This window comes from Phacochoerus africanus, chromosome 15 (assembly GCF_016906955.1).
Source record: "Phacochoerus africanus isolate WHEZ1 chromosome 15, ROS_Pafr_v1, whole genome shotgun sequence".
In the NCBI taxonomy this organism is placed as follows: Eukaryota; Metazoa; Chordata; class Mammalia; order Artiodactyla; family Suidae; genus Phacochoerus; species Phacochoerus africanus.
In genome coordinates, this window is record NC_062558.1 from 114371547 (window position 1) to 114397725 (window position 26179).

Genomic DNA, 26179 nt, shown 5'->3' on the forward strand with positions numbered 1-26179 from the left:
TGTCAGAATACCTGCTGCCCTGGAGACCAGGTTCTTCCCTCAGTCTGAAATAAAGGCAGCCTGGGGGCACTGGCCAGCTCTAGCTCATGGGCGCCAATCTCCATTTCTAGTCGCTGGGCAATTTTGAGATAAAATCTGGAAATGGCATACATATATCAGTAAAAACTGACTTGACCTTTAAAAGGTAGCTCAGTTTATACTCAAGGATGGTTTTCTCCTGGAGCAACCACGAGGGGCCTGTAGGGGGATTTAAGGTATAATTAATACCATGTGGAGATAGGAGCCAAAAAATAAACATTATTGTGGTTTGTTTTCTGCACTATTTCCTGGCCCCAGATCTCAAGACAGCAGTACCAAAATGCCTTGATGGCATCCCGGATGGACAAAACTCCTCAGTCTTCAGACAGTGAAAACACTAAAATTGAATTGACTCTTACCGAGCTGCACGACGGGTTGCCGGACGAGACGGCCAACCTGCTCAATGAACAGAACTGTGTGACGCACAGCAAGGCCAACCACAGCCTGCACAGCGAAGGCGCCATCTAATGTCCCTCCCTGGCCCTGGCCCCAACCCGAGGCCCGGCCTCCTCCATCTGACCGTGAATCCCATTAGTGTGAGCTTGCGTGCCATGCTGCATCCTGCAACATCCTGAGACCAAAGACTTTGTCCCCTTCCTGGAAGCAGCAGAGGAGGCTGGGGAGGGCAGGAATGGATACCCGAGATGTGAACCTGACAGCCAGAGCGTGGCATTCAAAATTACGGAAATGAACTTCTTCCGCCCGAATAGAATCATGTTTATTTTTTCAGCTGTACCTTTTACCATTATTCACGCTCCTCCTCCCTTAATTTGCATGGAGTTGAAAATTGTTGCGAGAGTTACTATTCCCCCCCCCCCCAGAGATCATGTTTTTGAAAAGTATCTTTTGCAGAGTTTGAAGTTGTTCTGTCTGAACTCTGCTATGACCCCATGATGTGACCCTGAGAGGATGGACTTGCCCCTCCAGGTGGCCTGCCTTGGGCGCCCTGGGGAGAGGCACCCTTCCTCTGTGCCCCAGGGGGTGTCGCTGTCGAACTTGAAGGATGAATGAAGAAAGCCACGTTGGCACCGACCTGACAAGGCTGTGGGCACTGTGGGGCGGCGCCCGCACGGGGACCCGCACTCGCTGATCTGAGCTCAGTGTTGTTTTAAGTTAATGTTTAAAGGTGTCCCTTTCCCTCAGAAAGGTTTAACACTTGCTTGGAATGTGATCTTGCTCCCACTCTAAGGAGTTTTTATCACCAAAATGAATGTTAATGAATTTTACACCCATGGTTTATCATTGGCAAGAGGCAAGGTGGCTTCACGCGACATTCCCAAAACCTGGCCTCTTCCCCGCCCCGCCGTCGCCCACCGCCCCATCCTTGCTCTTGTAAACCCGAGATGCTGCTACACAGATGCCAAATGGAAATCTTCCACAGGGCTCTTGAGTAAACTCGCGGTATGGTGTCCACGCCCCTCCCCTGCCCGCTGTCACTGTCAGAAAACAAGTGGGACCTTCCAGCTGTGCTCTGTGCTCCGCGCCAGGAGGGCATCTTTAGACCCATGTGTTTAAAGGAGGAAACTCTGGGGCCTGCAGCCCTGCCCCTCCTTCCAGGGAGCCAACTGTCCCTCTGCCCCTCTGTCCCTGGGCCCATGGGGCCCAGCAGTGGCCGTGTCCCCGCCCGAGGACCTCTGTGCCTCCTGCCTCAGACACGGTCCACGCCAGAGAGGCTGCCTGTACAGCCAGGGTCGGTTGGCCCCAAACAGGGATTCAGAAACCAAATGTGTGTTGTGGCCATTTCGTGTGTGTCTCTGTCTTATTTTAATACCAAATTCATCACGTGTAGTGAAATTAATGTCAGGCGGTATTTCTTGAGTGACTGAGCTCTTAACTATCTTATCTGTGTTTTAAGTGTTAACCCAAGGGAGACGTGCATTTTGTCGGCAACATTTATGCACTGAAATGAATTGCTCCTGAGCGCTGTTTTCACGTAGAACTGTCAGTCTGCGCTGCATCCAGTCACTAGGCGAGAGGATAGCCTTTTCTCCAGTGGGTCCCACTGAGCAAAGGGCAGCCCTGGGGCTAAGCAGCAGTTCTCTTCTCCTTCGTCCAGGTAGGACGGTGCTCCCCAGGCTGGGCTCTGCCGGGCGGGAGCTGCGGGTGGTGGGGGCGGGGGCCAGCAGTGTGCTGGGCTTGCCTTCCAGCCAGCAGCTCAGTGGCTTCAGTGTCAGATGCACCCCTGGCTCAGCATTTCTTCTGGGACGTCAGTCAGGGAGTGGCTTCCTCAGAAGGTACCACATCCCTCAGGGAAGTACTGGCCTCACCTGGTGGACATCATCAGGGCACCCCCTAACGGAACCCAGTGGCCTTCTGCTGGTGTCCAAGCTGCTGTGGTGGAACTTGACATTAGTGGGATGCAGCACTGCGAGTGCCCCCTTTTGTAAACAAATCTATCCAGACATAAAGGCCTCACTTTCTTATGATGTGTCTTGCTGAGGACAACACCAGCTTGGCGTGGCACGGCATCCAAGGCTGTCTGTAAGGGGCACGGAAACAAGAGAGTTCCCTGTAACAAAGTGAAACCCAGGCCTTGCTGGGGAGGAAGCTTCGGCCTCGGCCACCATGCCCCGCTCTGGGCTGGGACAGCACTTGCTGTCCCTGTGCTGTGGTGGTTCCTCTGGCCGCCAAGCTCTTCACCCATCAGCCTCCCCTGGCCGAACTGACTCAATCTGCCTCTCCACACGGTCTGTCTCGGGGTGCCTTGCTACTGGAAGGCGCCTCTGGAACCAGAGTACTATGATTTTTGGATCTTTTTTGGAGCCCTGCTGCTCCTCTGTGAATCCTAAAGCCCTGTTGAGAGTATTCCAGCTGCCAACTCCTTGACTTCAGGGAGAAATTTTTTGATGCCACCTTACCTGTTCAGTGTGTGGCTTTTTGAAGAAGCCTCCTCTATTCAAGGAGGGAGAGCTGTGTAGGGGGGTTCCCGGAGGATGAGGTTTTAGCCTCCCAAGTTCATGTTTATTTTCTATAAACCACTCTTTGCCTTTGATTTTTCACCCTATGTTAGAACAGTGGGGCGTCCAACATAAGTTCTGTCTGGTCCCTTAAGGAATGAAGGCTAACATTTGGCTACAGTTACATCTGCTTTGGGGAAATCTCCAGACCCTGCAGATAGAAACCCTCAACATCTGAAGGACAGATTCCTTTTTCAGGCCCCACGTTCCTTCTGGAAACTAACTTCAGACTGTCGAAGGAGAAACACGAGCTCATTGCTTCTGTGGGGCAGCGGAATGATCTTGACGTAGAAGGTCTATGCAGTTCATGTCTGTAAAGTCAATGCAAGCAAGGCAGAGAAAGACCATCATGGAGTTGAGATCTTGATGTGCAGGGGCCCGTCAGCACCACTGATGGATCATCCTGTCCTAGGGCTGCTGGCTTTGTAAGCGTGGCCCTGGAGTGGGCTGTGGAGCAGACACAGGCCCTGGGATCCTGAGTTCTGTGGCAGCCCCATTGTCAGGCCCGGGGCCTGACTTCTCTTCGGGGGCCTCCATGACCCCTGCTGTGAACCCTGGTTCTGTGGGACCAGATAGGGCCACCTCCTGCTCCTAAATAGCATTGTGGCATCCTGAAAGTTCCTCCTGGAACTGGATCCCTAGCCTCCAGACCTTTCCAGGACAATCTGCTTTCTCTTCATACATGAGAAAGACTTTTTTTCCCCACTGCTTTAGAGCCCCCTGCCCCCTTTAATTCTTTGTTCCATATTGATCAGGCAAGTCCCAAAATCATGTATTTAAACTCTTAGGAGAACAGAACCTTAAGATTTGTGCGTGCAAACTGGGATGCGAATCAACTCGCTTAGGCCTTGGTTCTTACATAATTTGAATTGGAAAGGACACCCCATTTAACTCTTTTTTTCCCCCTCCCTCCTGGAAGAGAGCTCAGTGCCCATGCTGACAGGGTTGTCTCCCCAAGTGGGAGGAGTAGGGCATCTTGCCGTTTTCTAATAGTGTTTCAAGGAACTTTTGTGCAAATGTCGAATGCAAAGCTTCACACTACTATGGAACGTTAACTGTGAATACATTTACCTGTGCTACATCCAGTACTATTCAACTAAAGGACCAGCTTTTCCAAGTCTAGGAAAACTAGTGGTAGATGCAAGTAAAACTGCATTTTCCTTAGGAAATGAAGCAACAGGAATTGGGGCTAAGCAGGGGCCGTGAACTTCTGTCCTCAAATTATCTCAGGTTGAGGAGCAGACCTAAGTAGGCCCTGGCTAACTGAGCCTGTATCCCAGCTGGTCAAAAACAAAACCCAACGACGTCATCTTCTGACAACCAGCCAGGGATCTGACCGTCTTCGCCTCTCCTGGGCCGGACACCAGGATGCCTCCAGTGTTCCTTCCCCAGGGGTGATGCCAGGCGGAGGACTCGCCTGGGCCAGCACAGGGAGGTGCTCTTCTTGTTCCCTGGGATCCTAAGCAAGAGGCCACCGGCGAGCATTGGTTTGGTGCATGTCACACGACCCAAGCTCCTTGCTGGCAGGAGAGCAGGAACAACTCCCCTCTCAGCTTTGATCCCAGAGACAGGGTTTTCTTGCAGAGTGTTAAGGCCGCCGAGGCTGAGCCGGCGGTTCAGGGCGTTGGAGGCTTCTGGGACACCAGGGCTCGCTTTCCTACTTGAGGACACAGGCTCTGGTCCTGGGTCTGGTGTGGTTCTGTTCCGGCCTCTGGACTAGTGGTGCTTCTGTCTAGGAAGGACATCTGGGTGGGTGGGAGGTTAACCCAGACTCAGGAGGGATTTAGAGAGTTCAATATGAACGTGATTTGAGGATTCAGAAACTTTTCCCATGTAAATACATCAGTGAGCAACCTACTCAGTGGATTTTTATACCTCAGGGCCATTCGCAAACCTTTATCTTTCCACGTTTCTCTTGTATTCCCACGGGCTGATAGGAGAGATGAGTTCAGAGAATTCTAGGATGCTGTTCCTTTTGCCTTCATTTGAGGATGTGCGAGGCAGTGGTGCCAAGCTTGCTTGAGGCCGAGACAGTGGGCCTCCCTGCTCTGCACGCGCATGCAGGCGTCCTTCCTGCAGTGAGTGCTTGCCCGCCGGTTTTCCTCCTGCCCTGTCGGAATTCAGGAAGATGCCAGAGTCCGTGGCCAGCCCTGTGAGCAGGAGGAAGATGGCGGTTCACAGCAGCTGCCCAGCTTGGAGCAGCTTTCCTCCCACCTCCTCAGGCTGGGGACCTTCTTTGCTTTTCAGACCTTTGTGGTTGGCTTGGCTTAAGTAAAGCTTTTTCTCTTTATCTGCTGGAGCCACTGACATCATCTCAGTAGAGTTGTTTAAATATCAGGCTGTACTGGAAGCAACATGGAAACAAAGGTTCTAGTGGCAAGAGTATAAAGTTCTAGGAGTTTGTGTGCCAAGAAGACCCACCATGTACTGTGAGATTCACGTGAGTACATGTTTTCAAGTTTCCATAATACATTACAATGAACAAATTGGAAGAGTGGCTGGGAGTATTGTCTTGCCTCACATGGCAGGGTATCTTCTGGCATTTGTCCACGTCTGCCCAACATGGATTCACCTGGGAAGTGATTCTTTTGGGGCCAGATTCCTCTCCAGACTCACCCTGGAGAGACCTGTCAAATGGACCTGGTGGGCTTTGGGTGCCTGCCCTTTTAGTTGCAGGCCCCTTGGGTATAAACAGCTGGTTTCAGGCTCTCAGAGCACAAGACAGAGGGGAAGAGAAAGGCCTCAGGACTCTCATTCCCCAGAGAGCACCAGCCTAGCTCCTGATTCCTTACTCCCCGCATCCGAAGTCTACTGTGAAGGTGGAATGTGTCAGTCCATTGACTTTTCTTGTTTCTGGAGTCCTTTAAGTTCACAAATGTATATGCTTTATTTTATATGATTATTTATTATGTACATATGCCTCTACCGTTAGTACCCTGTCTGTGACTGAGATGAGATCTGCTCTGGAGCCCCTTATCCATGGAGCCTAGGGTTCTGTTGTCTTTCCAAGTGGTGAGAAGGAGCGCTTTTGTTTTTGTCTTAAACAGGTTGCTGCTCTTAATGTTGGTCCTAGTGTCCTGGCCCCTTTTGCTGGGCCCACCTCTGTTCCTGATGGCCAGTGTTGGGGATGAGGATGGAGGCGAGTCTCCTACTTGATGGCAGGGCCTCTCAAGAACCTCTGTGAAATACTTTCGAGGTGGTCTCCAGGTGACTGGACCTATCCTCTAGGTGGTGGTACAGCGTGGCTGTGAGGCCAGAGACTCCTTCCTCAGTCCCACACTCCCAAGCCAGGTGGGTGTCCTGGCCCCGCGACAGTGATGGTGGTCTCTAATTCCCACCTTGGATGGCAGAATCCATCTCTCTGGACCACGGAAGCTGCCTGCCCATCCGGGCTTCTGATATGCCTTTTCTTGGTTTGAGGCCCAGCGCCAACATTGCCTTGGTGCCTCAAAGAAGACCCTGCTTTTGTGTCTGATTTCCGTCCTCCTTAGCCTTTACTCACTGTATCATAGTGTACATTTCATGCTTTGTAGCAGTGAAGTTTTCTGAACACAGTATTCAGAGCTGTGTACATAAACCTAAATAAGCACAAATGACATGTATAGGTTTCATGAGCTGATTGTCATAAAGAATGCATTTTATAATTCAAATGATGTTGTAGATTTACAATCTCCTATTTATTTTGTATCAATTTATTTGTAAATTTTGTGATTGTTTTAAAAGGTTTTTGTTCATTTCTATTATTCTATTTAGATAAATGATGATTTCTGTTCACCCTTCTAGCGGATGTGTGTTCCCTTCCCCCTGTCATCTATGCAACACTGACCTCCATCCCCTGCCTGGTGGGAGAGTTGGGCAGCACAGCAGGGCATGTCCTTTGGACGGACACCACCAAGTCTTATGCTACAAGACAAGTGGAGCTAGAACTGTGCCTCCAGCTTCCAGTTGGGTAGAGCCAGTGCCAGGGGTGTGTTTGCCTTTTTAGGAACTGTAATCTGCCCCCAGCGAGTTCACTTTAGATGAAGCTACTCGGGGTAGCCACTCAAATTGCCCCAGATGTTTGCTGCGCAGTCACGAATAACACATTTCACTGGCAAAGTGTCTTAAGCTGTTTCTCCCTAGGCAAGACCGAAGGCCTTATTCAACCCTCTCAACTGGCTCTTGAAGATGGAAATGGCTCTGTAGGTCCTTCCCTGTGATGGCAAGCCTAGGAGAAAGGTCACAGTGGGCACAGATGATCTACCCTCAAGTTAAAAACACTGGGCATGAGTGTGGTGAGTCGTGTTCGGATGCTCTTCAGGATTCAGCAGGCCTCCCACATCCCCTAATAAGCCACGTCCTCTCCCACTGTCACTTCTTTTCTGGTCTTCTAGTCCACCTTGCCCTCCTCACTCATGTGACCAGACCCCGAGGATTTTCCTGTCCAGGTTCACAGCCCCTCTGTGATCCACTCCTAGACCACATCCTTTTGGAATCCTTTTTTCCCTCCACTCTTAGTCTGGTTTATAGTCTTCTGAGAACTGAGCCTCTTGACGACTGGTTCCTTGTTCTTCCCACCGTATATTGTTTAACCATGATGTTCAGTCTGTTTTACTCACACTGGTCCTGTGCATGGGGACCTATCAGTGAACTGCTGACCAGATTGGCTCTGAGATGCTTCTGACCTAACCACCACTCCCACCTCTCCAATCACCACCCCGTTTCTTGAAAGTAGAACAAGGTAGATCTACTTTCCAGTGAAGTGCTATCTTCTTGGGAGCCTGTGTGCTTTCCTTAGAAGCGGAGCAAAAACCCGCAGCAGGGCCGGGGTAGGACTGCTCTCTTTGCTTGGTTTGTCCTGCTTTACATCACTTTGTCTAGATGAGTCCTAAGTTCAAATCAGGACATTCTCCAAGGAAAATAAAGGTGATCTTCCTGCTGTGAACGTGAGATTTGCCTAAACCTTCCCTCTGCTTCCATAGCGTTGCCCACATGTTGGTTCATTTCTAAGCTTTATCATGAAAAAAGCTCTGGGGTTTCTATTTCATCTAACAAATTATGCTCCCCAGCACCTCTTCTCAACTCAGCCCTGCTGAGGACACAGATAGTGATCAGAAGGTCTTGTAGAGAAAGCAACTGGTACAAACTGAATGACCTTTTTGTTAGCCTGGAGGCGATTTCTGCGAACACACTTTTGAAGGTAATTCAGTTTAATCAAGAGATGATTCCTCATTAAAGCCAAAATGTTAAATTACATGGGATGGCTAATAAACTTTTGATTCCTTTGTATGTCTGTTTCATCATTTTCCCTCCAAAATCCTCACATCTGCTCTCTTACTTTCACAAAGTCCCAGAACAAAGCAATGGTTATAATGGCTTCCTCTGTGACATTCTGGTGCCATGCCATCTCCTAGAGGATGACTGTGAAGCCTGAGGCTGCAGGAGAGCTTAGCAACCAGAAATCTTTTTTGTCAGACTGCCTTTCATGTAGGGTATGAGAGGTTGTGAAGCACTCAAATAGTAGGCCAGCATGGGGCAGGAACTTTAGTGGAGCCACCCTCTCTGCCGCAGTTCTGCCGCATCACTGGCTTGAGGGCAGTGGGTCCAAGAGTGAAGTTATTTGTTTCAAAACGCTCACACCCACAACTTAATGATTACCTCTGGTGTGAACCCTCTCTCAAAGACTGGATATTTAGTAGACGTTTTTCAGGGCTGGGAAGTTGGCGTGACAAGCCCTTTCTCCAAGCCTCTGAGGAACTTGTGAGACTTGGAAGGATTGTGCTGTCTTCGACATGAAGACCGTGGGCTCTGCCGTTAGGGCTCCAGTGTGTACGGTGAGGTTTACCCTTGGCCTGGACTCATCAGGCCTCATCGATAGCTCTGGTCAGACATGGCTTTGGGAAGAGCTCAACGGCAAGGCAGAGCATTTGGGTGAATATTTGTGCCTCAACTTGATTCATGAACCAATCTGTATAATCCATCTTTTTTCTAGTAATAAAACGGAGCATCCAAATTTTATGGGAGGGACCATAAAGGGACCAGACCAAACACTTGTCATTTTAAATTAGAAAATATAGATTACTTACACTTGTAGTAAGAGTTGGCAAGCTTGAGATGAAGGGTTCCGTGTTCAGTTAGGAGGAGTTTTTGTGTTAAAGCTCTGTAGAGGGACTTAAACTATTGCTTATATTTTATTCCTGCAATCACATACCTTTGTGGGAACAAGTCAGTCAGTCATGGCCTTGGGATGAAGACCTTGCATCTGAGGACAGGGAGAAATGGTTGAGATTGCCAGGTTAAATGGAAAGGCTGCCTTGGTCATTCCGTAAACAAATACATTCTCTCCGCAGATGGCATGGTTTCTGCTATTTCTACACGCTCAGTGGTGAGAACAGCCTGCGCTGCCGTGTCCCACTTCATGGAGGTGTGGGATGGGACGACGCGGGTTCCTGAAGTTGCCGGCTCTGTGTCCCGCCTGCCGTGCGTGTGCACGTCCTCCCTGCTCTCTGGCGGCCGTGTACCATTCTCTTTTCAAGGCTGCTCAGGTAGCTCCATGGTACAGTTTTCATTCTCAGGGCCTCCCAAAGCTGTGTATTGTTTGAAATTGTTCCATTGGAGGAAAAACTTTAAGAATAGCAGCTCTATGCTTGAGTCACCAAGAAAGAATGTCATGAGAAACCTAAGTATTGAGACATAAACTACCGAACTGAGGAATTGGGATTAAGTGTATGGCAAGAGCTAGACCATAGTTACCATTTTTCCCACCATCAAAGAAAGGTTAAATAGTTTCCATAACATGGAATGTGGCTAAGCTCCTACCCTTAATGTAGACTTAGATATGCAGTTGTTTGTCTCAGGCTATTTGTGGTGAATAAGTGGAGTATTTTTAAACACTCTGGAAGCCTTGGAAAAATTGCAGGGCTTTAAAGTTGTTGACAAGATATTTCTTAAGTAAATAAATCTGATTTAGGAATATCTAAACATGGACAACATACTTTTAAATCTGACATGTCACTGCAAGTGGCTTTTTAAAGTGGTTATTTAAAAACAATACTAACATGTCTAAACGATTTGTAGCTCTAAGTTATTCTAGTTCTGTTCAGACCCATTTTTTCCTACAAGGATCTTAGAAAGGGTAGTTTAAAGGGCTCACTTTGTTATTGTAGGTCTCAACAGAGCTAACGCTTATGATAGAAAATTTAAGGTCTGAACAGGACACTAAACCTTCTTGGCTTTAAGTAACTTTCCTAAAATTCACCATCTGAGTTTAACTGACCATCTCTACAGGAAGTCAAGTTGATATGAGGAGGCCAAACGTAAACTGACTTGAAGACAGTAGTTACCATAGTTGTGCTACAGGAAGGGGTCAAAGTCAGTATTAGAAATATTATACTTTATTGAATTCTAGAACAGCTAATCAATCCTCCCATGTTGACAAACGACAGTAAGACTGGAAAAAACATATGAAGGTTAAAGTAGGAGTCTACACCACTGTGGAAAATGTTGTAACAGCTTTCACTGTTCTGGTGAGGCTGTTATAATACCTTAAAATATACAGTAATGATCCAGCACTCTTGTTCAGAACAACAAGAAGTGATGTGACTTGGGATTCTGCAGTGAATTTATTCACACTCATTGTGCCCTCCGTTTGAGTAGCAGTTCTGGCTTCCAGAGATCTCTTCCCACCCTCTAATGCCTGAATATGAAATACAGCAGGAGGATAGAGAAGGCTGGAATGAGGAGTGGGGCGGGCATAAGCCACACTATGCAGCCCACTCTAATGAATTTTGCTCAGTTACAGTGTAAGAAGGAGGTTCTGTTCCTTTTGGGTGGCTTGCTCCTTTGTCCTTTCAGCTAAATTCTTTCTATAGATTCGTCCCAGATAAGAAAAACACTAGGTTTCTGGATAATAAGCATTTTTTCTATCTGTCAAAAAAAATGTAGAAGTGGATGAAGATTTTTGCCTCAAAATGAAATCACTGCAGTCCATTCCAGACCAGCCCTATAGTAAGTAGAGAACAGTCTGCAGAGCCAATGACAGAAGCCTTCCCAGAGTCCCTGAGGACACTTCAAAGCTTGTAAAGGAACTTTGACCTTAACAAAAAACTACATTTGATCATGGAAATAATATATTTCTCCACTGATATACAATACTTATGTAATGCACTGAAAAAGATGGGTTTTTGTAGTAAGAGCCCAATTTGTACCAAAACATTTTTGGATCACCTCTTCCCATTGTCTTTGTTTCACTCTGGGACCCTCCACCACTATGATATATTGATGATGAAACAGTGTCACAAACCACAACGGAGCCAGCTGCATGCAGTTCAGCCCCGCTTGACCCTTCCTCTCCTCTGATGCAGACTCTGTTACAATTCTGAACCAGCTGCAAAGAGTGCAGACGCAAAAAACTAAAACAAGTATCTCCCTGTGATTAGAATATTTTAACGTCTTCAGAAACTTTCCAGATGTACCTTTGATGGAGCCCCCCACCCCCCACTAGGACCCACAGAGAGACAGCCTTTGCTCCTGTGAGTCCTGCCAGAACTTGTTTAATGAGTGCTGAGAGTTTTGGTTTTCCACCTCATTCTTCCTCTTCCTCCTCCTCCTCCTCCTCTTCATCATCATCTTCATCATGGCAATGCGTAATTTCTTGGGGGGCCAGTGGGAAGAGGTTGGGGGGTTTAATCTCACTAATCGACCGTGTCAACTGATGCCGCTTGTAGTCGGTATCTTTGAAATCCACGGACGTGCGGTTCCTGGTGGCGAGGGGGGACTCCATTTCATTGATATCTACATGTGTGTGTTCCACCGTTGACTCATGAGGCATCTACGACAAAGTCAGAGGTGTTCAGAAAGCAGGTGGAACAAAACGGCTGTTTCAGAGATCCTAACCCTTTTGCTTTGTTAGATGGCTGTACAGAAGCACCTCTAATGGACCAGAGGCCAAGGCAAGTCAGGTACTGAAGTATCTTGTAGGAACATCCTAATCCTATCTTCTTCTCTCCTAAACCCTCAAAACTGTGCCCAAGTCATATGCTACAGCCTGAAACTAGATAAGATGGGAGAGAAGAGGTGATTATTTCCTATTTCACAGCAAAACAGAAAAGCCTGGAAACATAAATCAGTATTAGAATATAGAAATAAAGAACTATATTTCTCTTGTAGCACTAAAAATAGAGGAATGGCTTCACCAGTCAAATCACTTTTAAAGTGAGTAAACTTATACTCTGCAACATTCTATTTTGATAGCTTTCACATTTGTAACCTGGCCGTGGGCTTTGCATGGTAGAAGGATGTGGTCTAGACTTTGCTGTGCCATGCCAGGGAGCTAGTTGGAGAGCTTGGTCTTAAGAGTGTATCTCAACTGTAAATAGGAACTTCAGGCTGTATTAACTCACCAAAACGTGGGCAGCTCTGAAGAGGTAGCTGAATGGGTAATACAGCAAATTGATGAAAGATGCTGCATAGAGATCGGCATACCGCATCACCTGGCTGGCAAAGAGGGTCTGCCGGGAGCCACTGCGAAACAGGCTTCCCATCATCCCGTAGCACATGTCCATGTCGTGAGTTACTTTCTAAAACAAAGGACAAAACTGAGGCTCAGCTCACTGACAAATATTTTCTGGACACTGGCTACATGCCATTCCCTGTATAAAATCAGAAATACAAAAAAATCACTTAAAGTGTATTTTCCAAGTTTTCTCCCAAATTCCAACTAGATACCTTAATCCGTCTCTGGATGGAGCTAATGTCTGGGCGCTCATTGCTGCTGCTGTCAAGGTGCCTGGAGACAAGAAAAATCAGTGAAAATCTCGAGAAAGGATATCTTACATCTAGGCAGCGCCTGAGGAAGTGGGTGGTTTTCAGGGAAGAAGTTTTTATAATCAGGAAACTTACTTGTAGAGTTCAGCCAAGAAAATATCCAAGCTTTGAAGCTCTTCGAAAAGTGCTAAAGTTTGAAAGGAAAGGAAAGTGTTTTAAGTAAATTAGAAGGCATCTAGTTTTTAACTGCTGCTAAAACTAAATTAAAAGGTTGTAGTAATGACTAAAAAGTAAAGCTGTAGCTGAGTATATAAAATGACTTCCTTTCCCTGCCTTTAGGAGAACCTGCTGACATGCTGCTTGGAATCTGGCAGCAGATGCCAGAATTTCCTCTTTAACTACCTTTCCTCCTACTTAAAACCACCGACCACATACGACTTTCCCAACTGGATGCTGATTCTGAGCTTACAAAGTGCCAGTTCATTTCCCATCTCAGGTTTGTCAGCAAAGCAAGTGTTAACACTTCTGTTTTTAGGTAAAAGAATGAGTCACGAGTCCAGAAAATAGAACCAAATCAACTAGATTTCTAAAATTTCATAGGTAGGAAGTTGAAAATGCAGCTGAGAGGCTAGCCAGAAAAATCCCACCATGAAGTACAAGCAACAGCAACAGCCATATCTATTGCATGCTTTCTATATTTTCCAGCCCTTCTCAACCTGGGTTCCCCAAAGAGAATTAAGCTGTGAGGTATCCACTGTATGTAACATTTTATCTACTATCTTTGGGAGAACTGACAGTCAAATAATTTTCTCTGTTCTGTGGTTTAGAAGAGGAGCCTTGGTTGAGAAAGGCTGTCACTTTTATCTTTATACACACGTGGCCTTGGTTAAGTCTCAGCAGCCTCATTTTCACATCTGAGGATCTAAGGTGCAGGGTGTCTCAGTAACTTGCCTAAGAGCATGAAGATATTAGGTGGTGGAGCCAGGGGAACCACCTGAGGCAGGCTGAGTTTCCAGAGGCAGGATCTTCCACCACACTGTGAGTGCTGCTAGCCAGGGCTGGCTGGAGAACTGGTACGTATGTCAAACATCTTTACACAGCTAGAGTTACAGCCCAGTTCAGTGCACGCAGTATAACTGAGCTCAGAGAATGCTTCTTTCTCTACTGCTCAGAAGAAGAAATTAAAAACACCAAGTAATAAACACTCAGAACCACCAATGCCCAGAATCAGCCAGGAGCTGGTAGCAGAGACTGGAACTAGCAGGCATGGGTGGACGAATAAGAGGCTATAAAGGAAAGCAGAACTCATGGTTTAGGTGCTACTGTAACATAACTCAGAACAGAAACACCCTCTACTTAACTTTGAAGGGACAGATTCAAGAAGGCTAAGCAACCTCTCAAAATTCGGCATTTCTATGAAATATCTGGTTATATGAGGAGGAGGTGTCCAAATACAGGGGTCCATCTTTTTACTCCCTCTGACCCCCTGCATTTAAAGTACTGGTCATCAAAGCAGACTGACTGATAGCTAGCTATTCAGATATAAACTAGTTATGTCAAAGATTTATAAAGAGTAATGGTTCCTTACAACTCTTATCAGTCCACACATGCAGCTCCTGTGCAAGTTCAGGAATCACCAAGAAAGTTCTCCAGCCTTGCCGTTTCTTTGATTTTAAAATGTCCCCAAAAATGTGATCTCCAATATACAAAATGTCTTTGCCCTTGGCTCCCAACAGATCACAGATGGTATCAGAAGAACCTGAAACAATGGAATAAACAATGAGAAAACAAAAATGTCTCCATCTTAAAAACCAGCATTCCAAGCACCATAACCATTAAGCACTGCGCAGATTCTTTTAATTATGTGAGGAGCAGATTAGAAAAAGGGCTCACCTTCTTAAAGACAAAGACTCACCACTGTATTTTTTCATTATCCTTTTTATTGCCTCTAAGACAAGGCCTTTAGCTTCACTGCGCTGACCAGAGCTCTTGATCACCAAATCCAGGAGCAACAAAACTACATGTCTCAGCTTTAGGGAATATAATCCTCCAAAGTACCACCACCATTCTCATCACAGATCTGCCATTAAGCTGGCTTTGTTCGAATGTTTCTCATTCCAACAAAATACGCATCTGTGTCCACAGGGGCTCCTAAAAATCCCTTAAAGACACTTTGGGAATCACCCCCACATGATTCTAGACACTGAGAAAATGTTTCAAATAGGTAAAAGGAGGATGGGAAAAAAAAGCAAAACAAAACCAAAAACCTGATCCTTTCAGTGAAAATCCAAGATTCATTAGCAGATACTAAGATCTTAAACCCATTCTCCCTGACTCGTATTAGCAAGTGACTGACGTGTTTACCTTCAGTAGATGATATCTTTAGAATACTCAAGGGTATATGAGGTGCTGTCCCAGGAGGACACCAAAGCTTTCGAGGTGAGGTCTGAGCCAAGACTTACACTAAAATAAAGGGTAGTATGGGACTCACCCCCTGAGTAGACGATGCCATGCTGTAAGGGGCCCGTGTAAGTACCAATTTTCAGCTTGCCAGTTTTCTGTGAAAAGAGAATATGAACTTTGTAATGCTTTATTATTCTATCACCATCTCCACCAAGATGCTACTTGGCTAGACAGCCAAATGAATGTTACTTTTGAACTTTATTCATTTGAATTATTCAGCTATCTTAAGACCAAAACTCTTAGATGAATTTCAAAGAGCGATGGCAAATAAATTAAAAATACCTATTTCCTTAGGGAGAGTAGGAGTGGGGAAAGGAGAAATATGAAGGATAATGTGCTCACAGACAGACCATCCTCTCTCAACTTACAGTATCCACCTGACGCAGTACTGTGCCTTCTCCAAAAAAGAGTGGTTTCCGCGCATCCACCAAGATCAGGTCAAAGTAGGACTGCCATGGTCGATGGGAGCTGCCAGGCTGATAAGGGAGAAACAGCAAAAGCCAACACATCACTCCTAACTTTAGGGCACTCGTATTTAATCTCACTCAGATGAAAGGAATGTAGAAATACTAAGTGTAACCAGAAAACCACACTTATTAAAAACATAGTGTAGCTAATTATAAGCCACATCCTTTTGGAAGCAGGCAAAGTGAAAATATAATGACTCTAACAATCTATTTTAAATCATTTCACCCTACTAATTTACTTCAAGCAATTTAACATATCAAAGAAGGTGTGTTCATACTCTAAAATGGGCTGTAAGAGGCTCACAGGGACTAAGGAGAGACGTAAGACATATAAAGAAACATTAGGAAATAGGCAGATTAGCATAGAACTGCAGTACACAACTAACATGGAACCCAAATTTCCTGGGTTATGTTCTCAGAATGATGGCTCCAGGTACACATTGGCCTTTGGCTTATACTGCAGGCTAATCACAGCACTAATGTAGAAGGTACGCCCATTAACATTATTTCCATCCTCAACTGGAACCACAGCATTAACCTTTTAAGGTCAAGCTGAAGAGCACTGCATACTGTCCTTTTGAGTGATATCAACATGAGTTATTTACTGATGTATATTTATTTAAAGAGGCCTAGTGACTAAACTGCAATGTGTATTCCTTAGATCTAGGTAAAATAGTGCAGGAATGATACTACCTGCTAAGCATCAAGGTTAGCTGTTCTCTTGGCATAAAACGCAGCAATAAGAGCAGAATCTAGAAGTTGTCAAGATTATACACATTTTCTCCTTCTCAGATTATCTTCCTCAACCTGAAAATTCCTTTCACTGCCACACAAATTTAATAATTCTGTACAGAACTTCTTGGGCATAAAGTTATTCTGATCCTACCCTATTAAATACCACAGGAATCTCTTATTTCTATCTACCAAGTTTTCAAATTGCTAGCAACTTTAGCCTAACTTCTGTGTTACTGCTAATCATATTAATGAAGATTTCTACATGGCTCCTGATCAATTCCTTACCCTCAATATTTCAGGATGATTAAACAGATTATTACTAAAGCAACAGTCTATTAAGTTACATAGAGTACCTTGGGGCCATGTGGGAAATCAAACAGGTAAGTCATAATTTTCTGGAAAGAAAAAAAATTCAACATAAGGTCCATATACTACTTCTGTAAGAGATATTTGACACCTAAAAAAATCACACACAAACTTTTTATAAAACATGTCTTTTTCAGTATAGGATTCATCACATTCTTGTTACCTCTAAAGTTTATGAGATAGTAGTGTAAACCAAAAATTAATGCTTGATCTTAACAAACAAAAGCAAGCTTCTGACATTCTCAGTAGAACATTGGCTTCTTCTAGGAGATAATTTTGTACAGATTCACCTATATCCAATTTTCCTAGTAGACTGGAACATATATTTGGAGGTAAGGGGTATGTGAGATACGGGTGTAGGAAAAACTAATAACTCACATGGAAATGACACACCCTGGCCTTCCTACTGCTTGTTCCAACTTGCTTACTCTGAATTATCACATCTCTAAATCAACATTTTACATAACAAGGATTAGGGAACGCTGAGTTTCTTGCTAGTACTATGAACTTGTAACTGCCTTAGCAAAAGTATATGAGGTTAAGGAGTTAAATCGACTTTTCTGTAGGCTTTAATCATTGCAAAAATTTTTTATAATGATTTTTATTTTTTCCATTATAGATGGTTTACAAATTTTTTTTTTTAAGTTATCAGGTATTAAATTTGATGGCTCAGAGTCAAGACATCTTTGCACCATCTATTACTGTCTGGCTCCCAAAAGCAGGGAGGGTATGAACATACACATGTGCAATAAAGGGTGTGATTTCTCAAGTTTTAGAAATGACAAAGAAGACATTTTAATCAGCATGAATGTTTTAAACACCCCCAAAATGAAAACCTTCAAGTAGCCAATTGTAATCAGGGAAAATAGTCAAAAGAAATATTTAGAAAAATTTGAGAACCACTCTGATGCATGCCGTATTTTTGCTTTTTTCATTTCTGCTTTCAAAATGAAATGGCAAAAAATTACTCTACTTAAAAACTATCTTTCTCATTATTTTAACAGTTCTTCAGTCCAAAATAATTTCTTTGTATAAATAAACAAACATGAATATTTAGCACTTACATCTGTATATTTATAGTCACTGTTGGTGGCAAGAAATACTTTCCCTACTTCCTTCATCCGGCTCAGAAGCAACGGCAGTTTTCCCTGGAATGTAATTATGATGATAAGCAAAACATTAAAATGCACAGATCTTCCTCCACTTATGATGGGGTTATGTCCTGATAATGCACCGAACATGACAGCCTAGCCTACCTTAAATGTGCCAAGAACATACATTAGTCGACAGGTGAGCAAAATCATCTAACACAAAGTATTTTAAAATAAAGTGGAGTCGGAGTTCCCGTTGTGGCTCAGTGGTTAACGAATCTGACTAGGAACCATGAGGTTTCGGGTTCGATCCCTGGCCTCGCTCAGTGGGTTTAGGATCCAGTGTTGCTATGAGCTGTGGTGTGGTCTGGCGGCTGCAGCTCCGATTGGACCCCTAGCCTGGGAACCTCCATATGCTGTGAGAGTGGCCCTAGAAAAGGCAAAAAGACAAAAAATAAGTAAATAAATAAGTAAATTAATTAATTAATTAATAAAATAAAGTGGAGTTCCCATTGTGGTGCAGTGGTTAATGAATCTGACTAGGAACTATGAGGTTGCAGGTTCAATCCCTGGCCTTGCTCAGTGGGTTAAGGATCTGGCGTTGCTGTGAGCTGTGGTGTAGGTTGCAGATGCGGCTCGGATCCCACATTGCTACAGCTCCTATTAGACCCCTAGTCTGGGAACCTCCCTATGCCGTGGGAGCGGCCCTAGAAAAGGCAAAAAGACAAAAATAAATAAATAAGTAAATAAAGTGTTGACTATCTCATATAATTTATGGAATACTGCAAGTGAAAAGAGGAATGGCTAGATAAGTTGCTGACCCCTGAGATGGCGTGGCTGACCGGAAGCTATAGCTCAGTGCTGTGGCCCAGCATCATGAGAGTACTGCAGGGCATATCAACAGCCTGGAAAAGGATCAAAATTCAGTTTATCTGGCATACAGTTTTTACTGAATGTGTATCACTTTCACACCATTTTAAAGGCAAAAACTCTTAAGTCTGGGACTATCAGTATATATTAAGTCCAGAAGTCAAATACTGGACTTTTGTCCAATGAAATAGGAAGAGGGAATGCCTTTTACAGGGTGGGTGGTTGGTTGGTTGGTTTTATAATTTTGCCTTTAGAAGACCATTATCATTACGTGGGAATTATGTATTATATACATAGTATATACATGGACTGAATAGATTTCTATATGAAATATAGAAATGCTTATATGCTTATTAAAAACATGTCTCTAAATTCCTCATTATATCCACCTCAGGAAAGAGTTTAAATTACCTTGTAATCTCTTAAAGTAAGTGAATTAAGTGTGTCAGCGATCAGTAGAAGCTGATTTTAAACATCAGCTAAGTATTCTAGATGAAGAGTATCAGATACGGCTTCACTGTGTGTACTTTCATTTTATGAAATACCTTGAGAATGACATGATGTGTATAGGATGCAACCTACAAATGCCCAGACCCACCTGCAGACGTATGAGGAAATTCTAACTCCTGATGTGACCAGAAAGAACAATAGCCTTTCCTTCTCTCACAGTAAATAGATTCCTTCACTCAAATCCTCCGGGACCTCTCCTGAACCCCTCAATGTTCCTTTTTTTTTTTTTTTTTTGGCTGTGCCTGTAGCATGTGGCAGTTCACAGGCCAGAGATTGAACCTATGCCACAGCAGTGACCTGAGACACTGCAGTGACAATGCCAAATCCTAACTGACTGAGGCACATGGGACCTCCCTGAAATCAAATAATCTTTACAAAGTACTTTGGGAAAATACGGCATTCTGCTACTTTTACTCGGTAAGAAAAGAAAGAAGTATCTGATCTCAGTGCTATACATATGTCTGTGTGTACATTCTATTTTGAAATAATTTCCAACTTACAGAAAAGTTATGAAAATAATACAGAGGGTTCCCATACATTCTTCATCCAACTTCCCTTAACATTAACATTTTAATCCCAGTATAATAATCAAAGTTAAGAAATTAATGCTGGCACAATGCTCTTAACTAAATTACAAATACTAAAAAATTCTATTAGGAAGTTCCCGCTGTGGCACAGCGGAAACAAATCCAACTAGTAACCATGAGGTTGTATGTTCGATCCCTGGCCTTGCTCAGTGGGTTAAGGACCTGGCATTGCTGTGAGCTGTGGTGTAGGTTGCAGACATGGCTCGGATCCCCCGTTGGTGTGGCTGTGGCCTAGACCAGTGGCTACAGCTCCTATTTGACCCCTAGCCTGGGAACTTCCATATGCCACAGGAAAAAATAAAATAAATAAATAAAACTTGTATTAGATTTTCCACTAATGTCGTTTGAAACTTTCCTCCTTATTCCCTGTTGATAGGTTAAAGAAAATTTCAATAACTGTCACACATAGGTACATTTTTGAGATGATGTAACACTGTGGTTATGATCCAGTTACATTTAGGTGTGACTCCTGGTTTTACTACTTACTAACTGTATGAACTTGGGCAATTTATTTAATCCTCCTAGTCCCCAGTTTCTTCAACTATAAAGCAGAGGGAACAATATCAATTCAGGGTTATATGGAAGATTAAATGGGATAATGCATGTAATCACTTAGCTCAGTGAAGTGCCTACAGTAATGGCTCTAGCTGCTATTATTATAATCAGAGCTAAAAGGACAAATGAAATGCTGGGTCTTGCCTATCAAAAACAGGAAAAACTGGAGTTCCCATCGTGGCTCAGTGGTTGACGAATCCGACTAGGAACCATGAAGTTGAGGGTTTGATCCCTGGCCTCACTCAGTGGGTTAAGGATCCAGTGTTGCCCTGAGCTGTGGTGTAGGTTGCAGATGAGGCTCGGATCCCGCGTTGCTGTGGCTCTAGCGTAGGCTGGAGGCTACAGCTCCAATTAGACCCCTAGCCTGAAACCTCCATATGCTGTAGGTGTGGTGCTTGAAAAGACTAAAAAAAAAAAAAAAAAAACAGGAAAAACTAAGACCCACACTCCAGCTGAAAACTCTAGGTGATTATACTTAGTATGTTTTAAACTGCCAAGACAGAGAAATATCTGCCCTTGTCCACTGCATTATAAATAGGGTTGTTATTAATTTCCCTAATAGGTAAAGTTATCATGCAGCTCTATTTTTCCCTTTATTACTTACATCTTTGACTACATACTTCTCAAGGTTTTCAACTGTCTTTTCCTTAAGGGAGCCCTAGAGGAAGAAAAAAAGGAAATAAGAACAAAATCAACTTTTAAGTCCATTAGAAAAATCATGTCTACTATAAGTCTAGTAATTTCAAGATGGAGAAGTAGACAAACTAAAGAAAGCCAGGATAAAGTGGCAGATGTGATTTGATGCAACTCGGCCTCAAAAAATGTGTTTAAAATATAAAACGATTTTTATTTTTAAACTAGAAATCAAAAGGTATTTCATATTCTATTCAGTATAGTTTATAATAAATGTAAACATAATATTCATTAGTTAATGTTATCGGCCAAGTCGGAGGTATTCGGAAAAAACAAATGAACCATAAGCCATCATCAAAGGATATGGTTAGTATAATCCTAACACTAAAATCTCTTCTATTAAGTTTGGGAAATGCAAAGTGAAATAAGATCTAGAAGCCAGGCACCACCCCTGAGGAAAGAACAGCATTACCTCTGTAAGCAGGACAGCCAAAGATAAGGACAAATGTATTCTAGAGAGTTATCCCTAGGGGGTAATCCCCCATCCCCTCTTTTTTTAACAGACAAAAAATTATGCTCTATCTGCACTTGGAAAGTTAATGTCAGATCATAAAAAACACATGCCAGACAGTAAACAGGTGAAGAAGCAGCTCCTAGGTACCTTGTAATGAACCCAGTCAACCGCATCTCTTACATCCTGGAACATACTCCGGTAAGACATGAAGAGGTCCCCATCTTTAAATCCTGTTTCACAGCTACAGAAGGATGCAAAGAACATGACAGGGAATCCAAAAGAGGGTAAATAAAGTGAATATCAAACACTGCCCAGGGGACCCAAAGGTTCCACTGCCACAAGATAAAGGATGTTTGGCTAATTTGGAAAATAATTACCCCCTAATGAAAATCCATTTTGACCACCAGAGATGACTATAGGGTTCAACGGAATACAATAACTCTGAACAGATAAAAAACGGTAGAAGAATATACTGAATGGAAGTGAAAAGGCCAGTTCCAAAATTATCCAGTTCTTTTATCCAACACTTTTAAGAAACAAGTTTCCATCAAAGAAACATTTTAAATGGGTAATTTAGGTTCTCTCCACCCTGACTTTTCCGTCATTGTCTCTAGGTTCAAAGGTATTGCCTATTTTCTCTTTATCTAAGTGACTTAGTGCTCCACTAAATTTAGTGCCTTGAAGTAGATAAGGCCTAAAGAGGATAAGAAGTTAGCAACTCTAGTACATATGGCTGAACTTACAATTCCTCCTAGAAAGGAAATAACAACTTGTTCAAGACTTAAGCAAAATTCTACTTCAGGGAGGATAAACATTATTTATTCCTCAATCAAATTTTGCTGGGCCTGGGAATGAAACTAAATTACCATCCCTGAATGGCTCCTGGGTAGCTGCTGTGAAATGAGTCGGGGGGTTTTAGTGCAATTCTGCTTGGACAGATAATCATCACACAAACCTCCCACTCAGTTGTCACAATTAGCACCTCTGCTGGCCGTCTTCATTCCCAGGAGAAGCCAATCAGAAGTGGTCCCTTCCAAACATGGCTGCAGCACACTGGCAAGGAGGGGGCCGAGTGGGAGGTGAGAGCCTGCATGGAGCTGCTGGTGCTGTCCCATCTCTCAGGCTGGCAATGTGGCATCTCTCACTAGCACTAAATTCACTTCAGAAAAGCAGAAAAGACCTACAATGGCCAGTTCTCTAAAACCCTGTACATTAATTAAAAAAAAATCAATTGGAAAAAGAAAATTATACTATATACATACCTGGTATATCTGGGACAATTAGTAAAAAAATCTACTAGGCAGGCCAACAGGTAGGTCTCTGAAAAATGAAGAATAGATATTCATAAGCTATAAGTGAGATAATTAAAACTTGTTTCATTATCTCCCCTTGAGCAAAGACCAACAAATTGATTGTGGAAAGAAGGAAACATATCAGTATAGAAGCACAGACGGAGTCTACCTGGTAGGTTGAATAGTGTGTTCAGAATGTAAAATCTTTCAGTGTCATCTCGTTGGATAAATTTATTTGGATACTGCTCTCTAGTTTCTGGTCTGAAAGAAAAAAAATTTAAATTAACTGACATTCAAACATAGCACAATAGGGAGTTCCTGTCGTGGAACCATGAGGTTGTGGGTTCAATCCCTGGCCTTGCTCAGTGGATTGAGGATCTGACGTTGCTGTGAGCTGTGGTGTACTTCGCAGACGCAGCCCAGATCCCGAGTTGCTGTGGCTCTGGTGAAGGACAACGGCTACAGCTCCGATTAGACCCCTAGCCTGGGAACCTCCATATGCTTCGGGAGTGGCTCTAGAAAAGGCAAAAAAAACAAAAAAACAAACAAAAAAACCCATAGCACTATAATAACTCTGAGAAATATTCATCATTCAAAAATTAATTCAAATATTTTGGTGGCTACATGCAAGACAGGGTTCCAAATAATACACATGGGTCACTCTTACAGATAAACAAGCTTGGTTCTAGCCCCTAAAAAGTTCTCAATCTGGTAAGGGAGGTGAGTCACATACACAATTATAATAAGGTAAAACATCACAACTACCACAAGAAAGGTGCAGAGCTATGAGAAAAGAGAGGAAAGGGAGACCATTCCAACCTCAGGAGTGGAAAGAAGTGAACATAGGAATGTGGAGAGGAAAATCCAGGAAGGATTCATGAAAGTGGTAGCATACGCACTGACACTTAAAAGTCAGATCAATTCAGAAACCAGTGAAATTTAAGTAGAGAAAGGGGAACAGAGAAAAACAACTCAAAAGATGAATTGAGGTAGATCATGTTATTTAGGGCCACACTCTAAGCATATAGAAGTTCCCAGGCTAGGGGTGGAATTGGAGCTACAGCTGCAGGCCTATACCACAGCCACAGCAATGTGGGATCCGAGCCACATGTTCCACCTACACCACAGCTCATGGCAACACTGGGTCCTCGACCACTGAGTGAGGCCAAGGATCAAACCCGTGTCCTCATAGATATTAGTCAGGTCTGTTACCCCGGGCCATGACGGGAGCTCTCATGTTATTGTTTTTATACTTCATTCGGGGTCAACAGAGCACCAATGACAGTTTTTAAGCAGAAGGATAAAATCACCTGAGCTGAACTGTAAAAATATTAAATTAGTAGGAGTTAGGATAAAATGGAGAAAAAAATGAGGTGTGTTGCAAAAATGGCTACAAATTCTTCTCAGTTCCCCCCCCCCCCATTTTTTTGGCTTTTTAGGGCCACAAATGTGGCATATGGAAATTCCCAGGCTAGGGGGCAAATGGGAGTTGCTACAGCTGTGGGCCTACACCATAGCCACAGCAACAGTAACACGGGATCCAAGCTGCATCTGCAACCTACACCACAGCTCACGGCAATGCAGGATCCTTAACCCACTGATTGAACCCGTATCCTCATGGATACCAGTCTGGTTCATTACCCGCTGAGCCACAATGGGAATTCCCTTCCCAGCCCTTTGCAATGTGACTCTGCAGGTCCTCCAGTTAAGAGACTCAGTCTATTTTTCCATCCTTGAATACAGGCTTCAAGAGCAGCAAATGGGATCCAAGCAGAGACCTGGAAAGCACTTTTGTGTTGGGGCTTGCCTGTTTCTGCTGCACTTGGAACTCGGAGGCTGCTATGTGAATGAGAGTGAGAAGATCTGCTGGAGCGTAAAAGGCTACATACAGAAATGAGGTGCCCCCGCCATCAGGCTGCCAACTGCCAGACATGTGAGTGAGACCATTCTAGATCAGCTGAGCAATCCCAGAACTGCCCAGCTGACTCTCAGAATTTTGAGCTAAACTAAATGGCCATTGTTTAAAGTCACTAGTTTTGAAATAATTTATTATGCAGCAAAAACTAACAGACACAGAGACAAAGGATTGGGAAATCAGTTAGGTGGTTACTACAGCAGTCCAGATGAGAGCAGCAGGGGCATATCCCAAAGTAGGCACAGAGGAAATTAGAACGATTATTAGAGAGAGACTGCCAAGGTAAAATAAACAAGCAACTGACTGGATGTGGTAGATGGGGGACATAAGAGTCAAAGATGACGATGCTCTCACACTAAGGTGTCTCTGACAGGGTGGTGGTAACATTAACAGAAGCATGAAAACTAAATTAAAAGTCGACATAAGAGAAGTTTTGTTTTGAATAAGTTAGACTAAAAGTAAACCTTTCTTTATCTCTCTCTCTCTCTTTTTTTTTTCCATCTTTTCTTTTCAGGGCTGCACCCATGGCATATGGAGGTTCCCAGGCTAGGTGTCGAATTGGAGCTGTAGCTGACGGCCTATGCCACAGCCACAGCAATGAGGGACCTGAGCTGCGTCTGCGATCTACAGCTCTCGGCAACATCGGATCCTTAACCCATTGAGCGACCAGAGATCGAACTCGAGTCCTAATGGATACTAGTCCAGTTCGTTAACCACTGAGCCACGATGGGAACTCCTAAAGGTAAACATTTCTAAAGGTAATTAGAAACAAAAGTTAAGAACTTAAAACACATTCAAACTTGAAAGATAGTTGGGATCATCTAGGCGCAAGTAATAGATGAAGTCTTCAGGAAGATAGAGAGTAGACAAGGCCACTTTGAGTGCAGAGATAGAAGAGACTAAGACTAGATCCCTGGAGGACATTCGGAGTTTACAAAGGAAAAAAAAAAAAGCCAGTGAAATAAACAGAAGTTGTTAGAGATGCACGAGAACGTTGAAGAGTGAAATAAAATACTGCAAGAAGAGGAAAGGATTAGTATTAATAAAACATAACAGAAAAACCAAAAGGAAGAAAAAAATATAAAAATCCATAGACCTTACAGTGAAAAATGAAGATTAACTAGTTTAAATAGAAGGCACCAAATTTAAAGTTCATACTCAGAATAACTTGGGTAACTTCCTGCTTGGGTTTGTTAACTACAAATGGCATAAACTCTAGTTAGGAATATAAAATCACATTAGCTCTCTTAGTCACCCTTCTGAAATAAGAGTTCTCAATAAAGAATAACTTTGTGGAATATCAACATCTTCTAGCCTTCCAAGATTTTCTGCAATGAAAATTAAGGCAGAAAGGAATAGTAATGATATGCTTTCCTCGGTCAGGTTTAGCAAAGATGATACT

General features: G+C 43.6%; 2 protein-coding genes across 10 annotated transcripts in view; one reads left to right on the top strand and one right to left on the bottom strand.

Moving 5' to 3' along the window:
* CNNM2 (cyclin and CBS domain divalent metal cation transport mediator 2) overlaps positions 1 to 1876 on the top strand; it is a 160811-nt gene extending 158935 nt beyond the window's left edge. For both annotated transcript variants that reach the window (XM_047761069.1, XM_047761070.1), the window contains one exon: positions 337 to 1876. In XM_047761069.1, the coding sequence (XP_047617025.1) occupies positions 337 to 546 (210 nt within the window). In that variant the 3' untranslated portion in view covers positions 547 to 1876. The remainder of the gene's footprint in view (positions 1 to 336) is intronic.
* Positions 1877 to 10392: 8516 nt separating this feature from the next.
* The window catches only part of NT5C2 (5'-nucleotidase, cytosolic II), a 105452-nt gene continuing 89665 nt past the window's right edge, over positions 10393 to 26179 (bottom strand). For 6 of the 8 annotated variants that reach the window (XM_047761071.1, XM_047761072.1, XM_047761076.1 and 3 more), the window contains 13 exons: positions 23032 to 23123; positions 22833 to 22890; positions 21718 to 21811; positions 21028 to 21081; positions 17875 to 17958; positions 16798 to 16839; positions 15611 to 15718; positions 15271 to 15337; positions 14368 to 14538; positions 12915 to 12966; positions 12741 to 12801; positions 12416 to 12592; positions 10393 to 11844 (listed from right to left, as the gene is read on the bottom strand). In XM_047761071.1, coding sequence (XP_047617027.1) covers positions 11599 to 11844; positions 12416 to 12592; positions 12741 to 12801; positions 12915 to 12966; positions 14368 to 14538; positions 15271 to 15337; positions 15611 to 15718; positions 16798 to 16839; positions 17875 to 17958; positions 21028 to 21081; positions 21718 to 21811; positions 22833 to 22890; positions 23032 to 23123 — 1306 coding nt within the window. In that variant the 3' untranslated portion in view covers positions 10393 to 11598. Of the gene's footprint in view, positions 11845 to 12415; positions 12593 to 12740; positions 12802 to 12914; positions 12967 to 14367; positions 14539 to 15270; positions 15338 to 15610; positions 15719 to 16797; positions 16840 to 17874; positions 17959 to 21027; positions 21082 to 21717; positions 21812 to 22525; positions 22689 to 22832; positions 22891 to 23031; positions 23124 to 26179 lie in introns of those variants that run through there. The other 2 variants (XM_047761078.1, XM_047761077.1) reach the window with 2 other exon arrangements.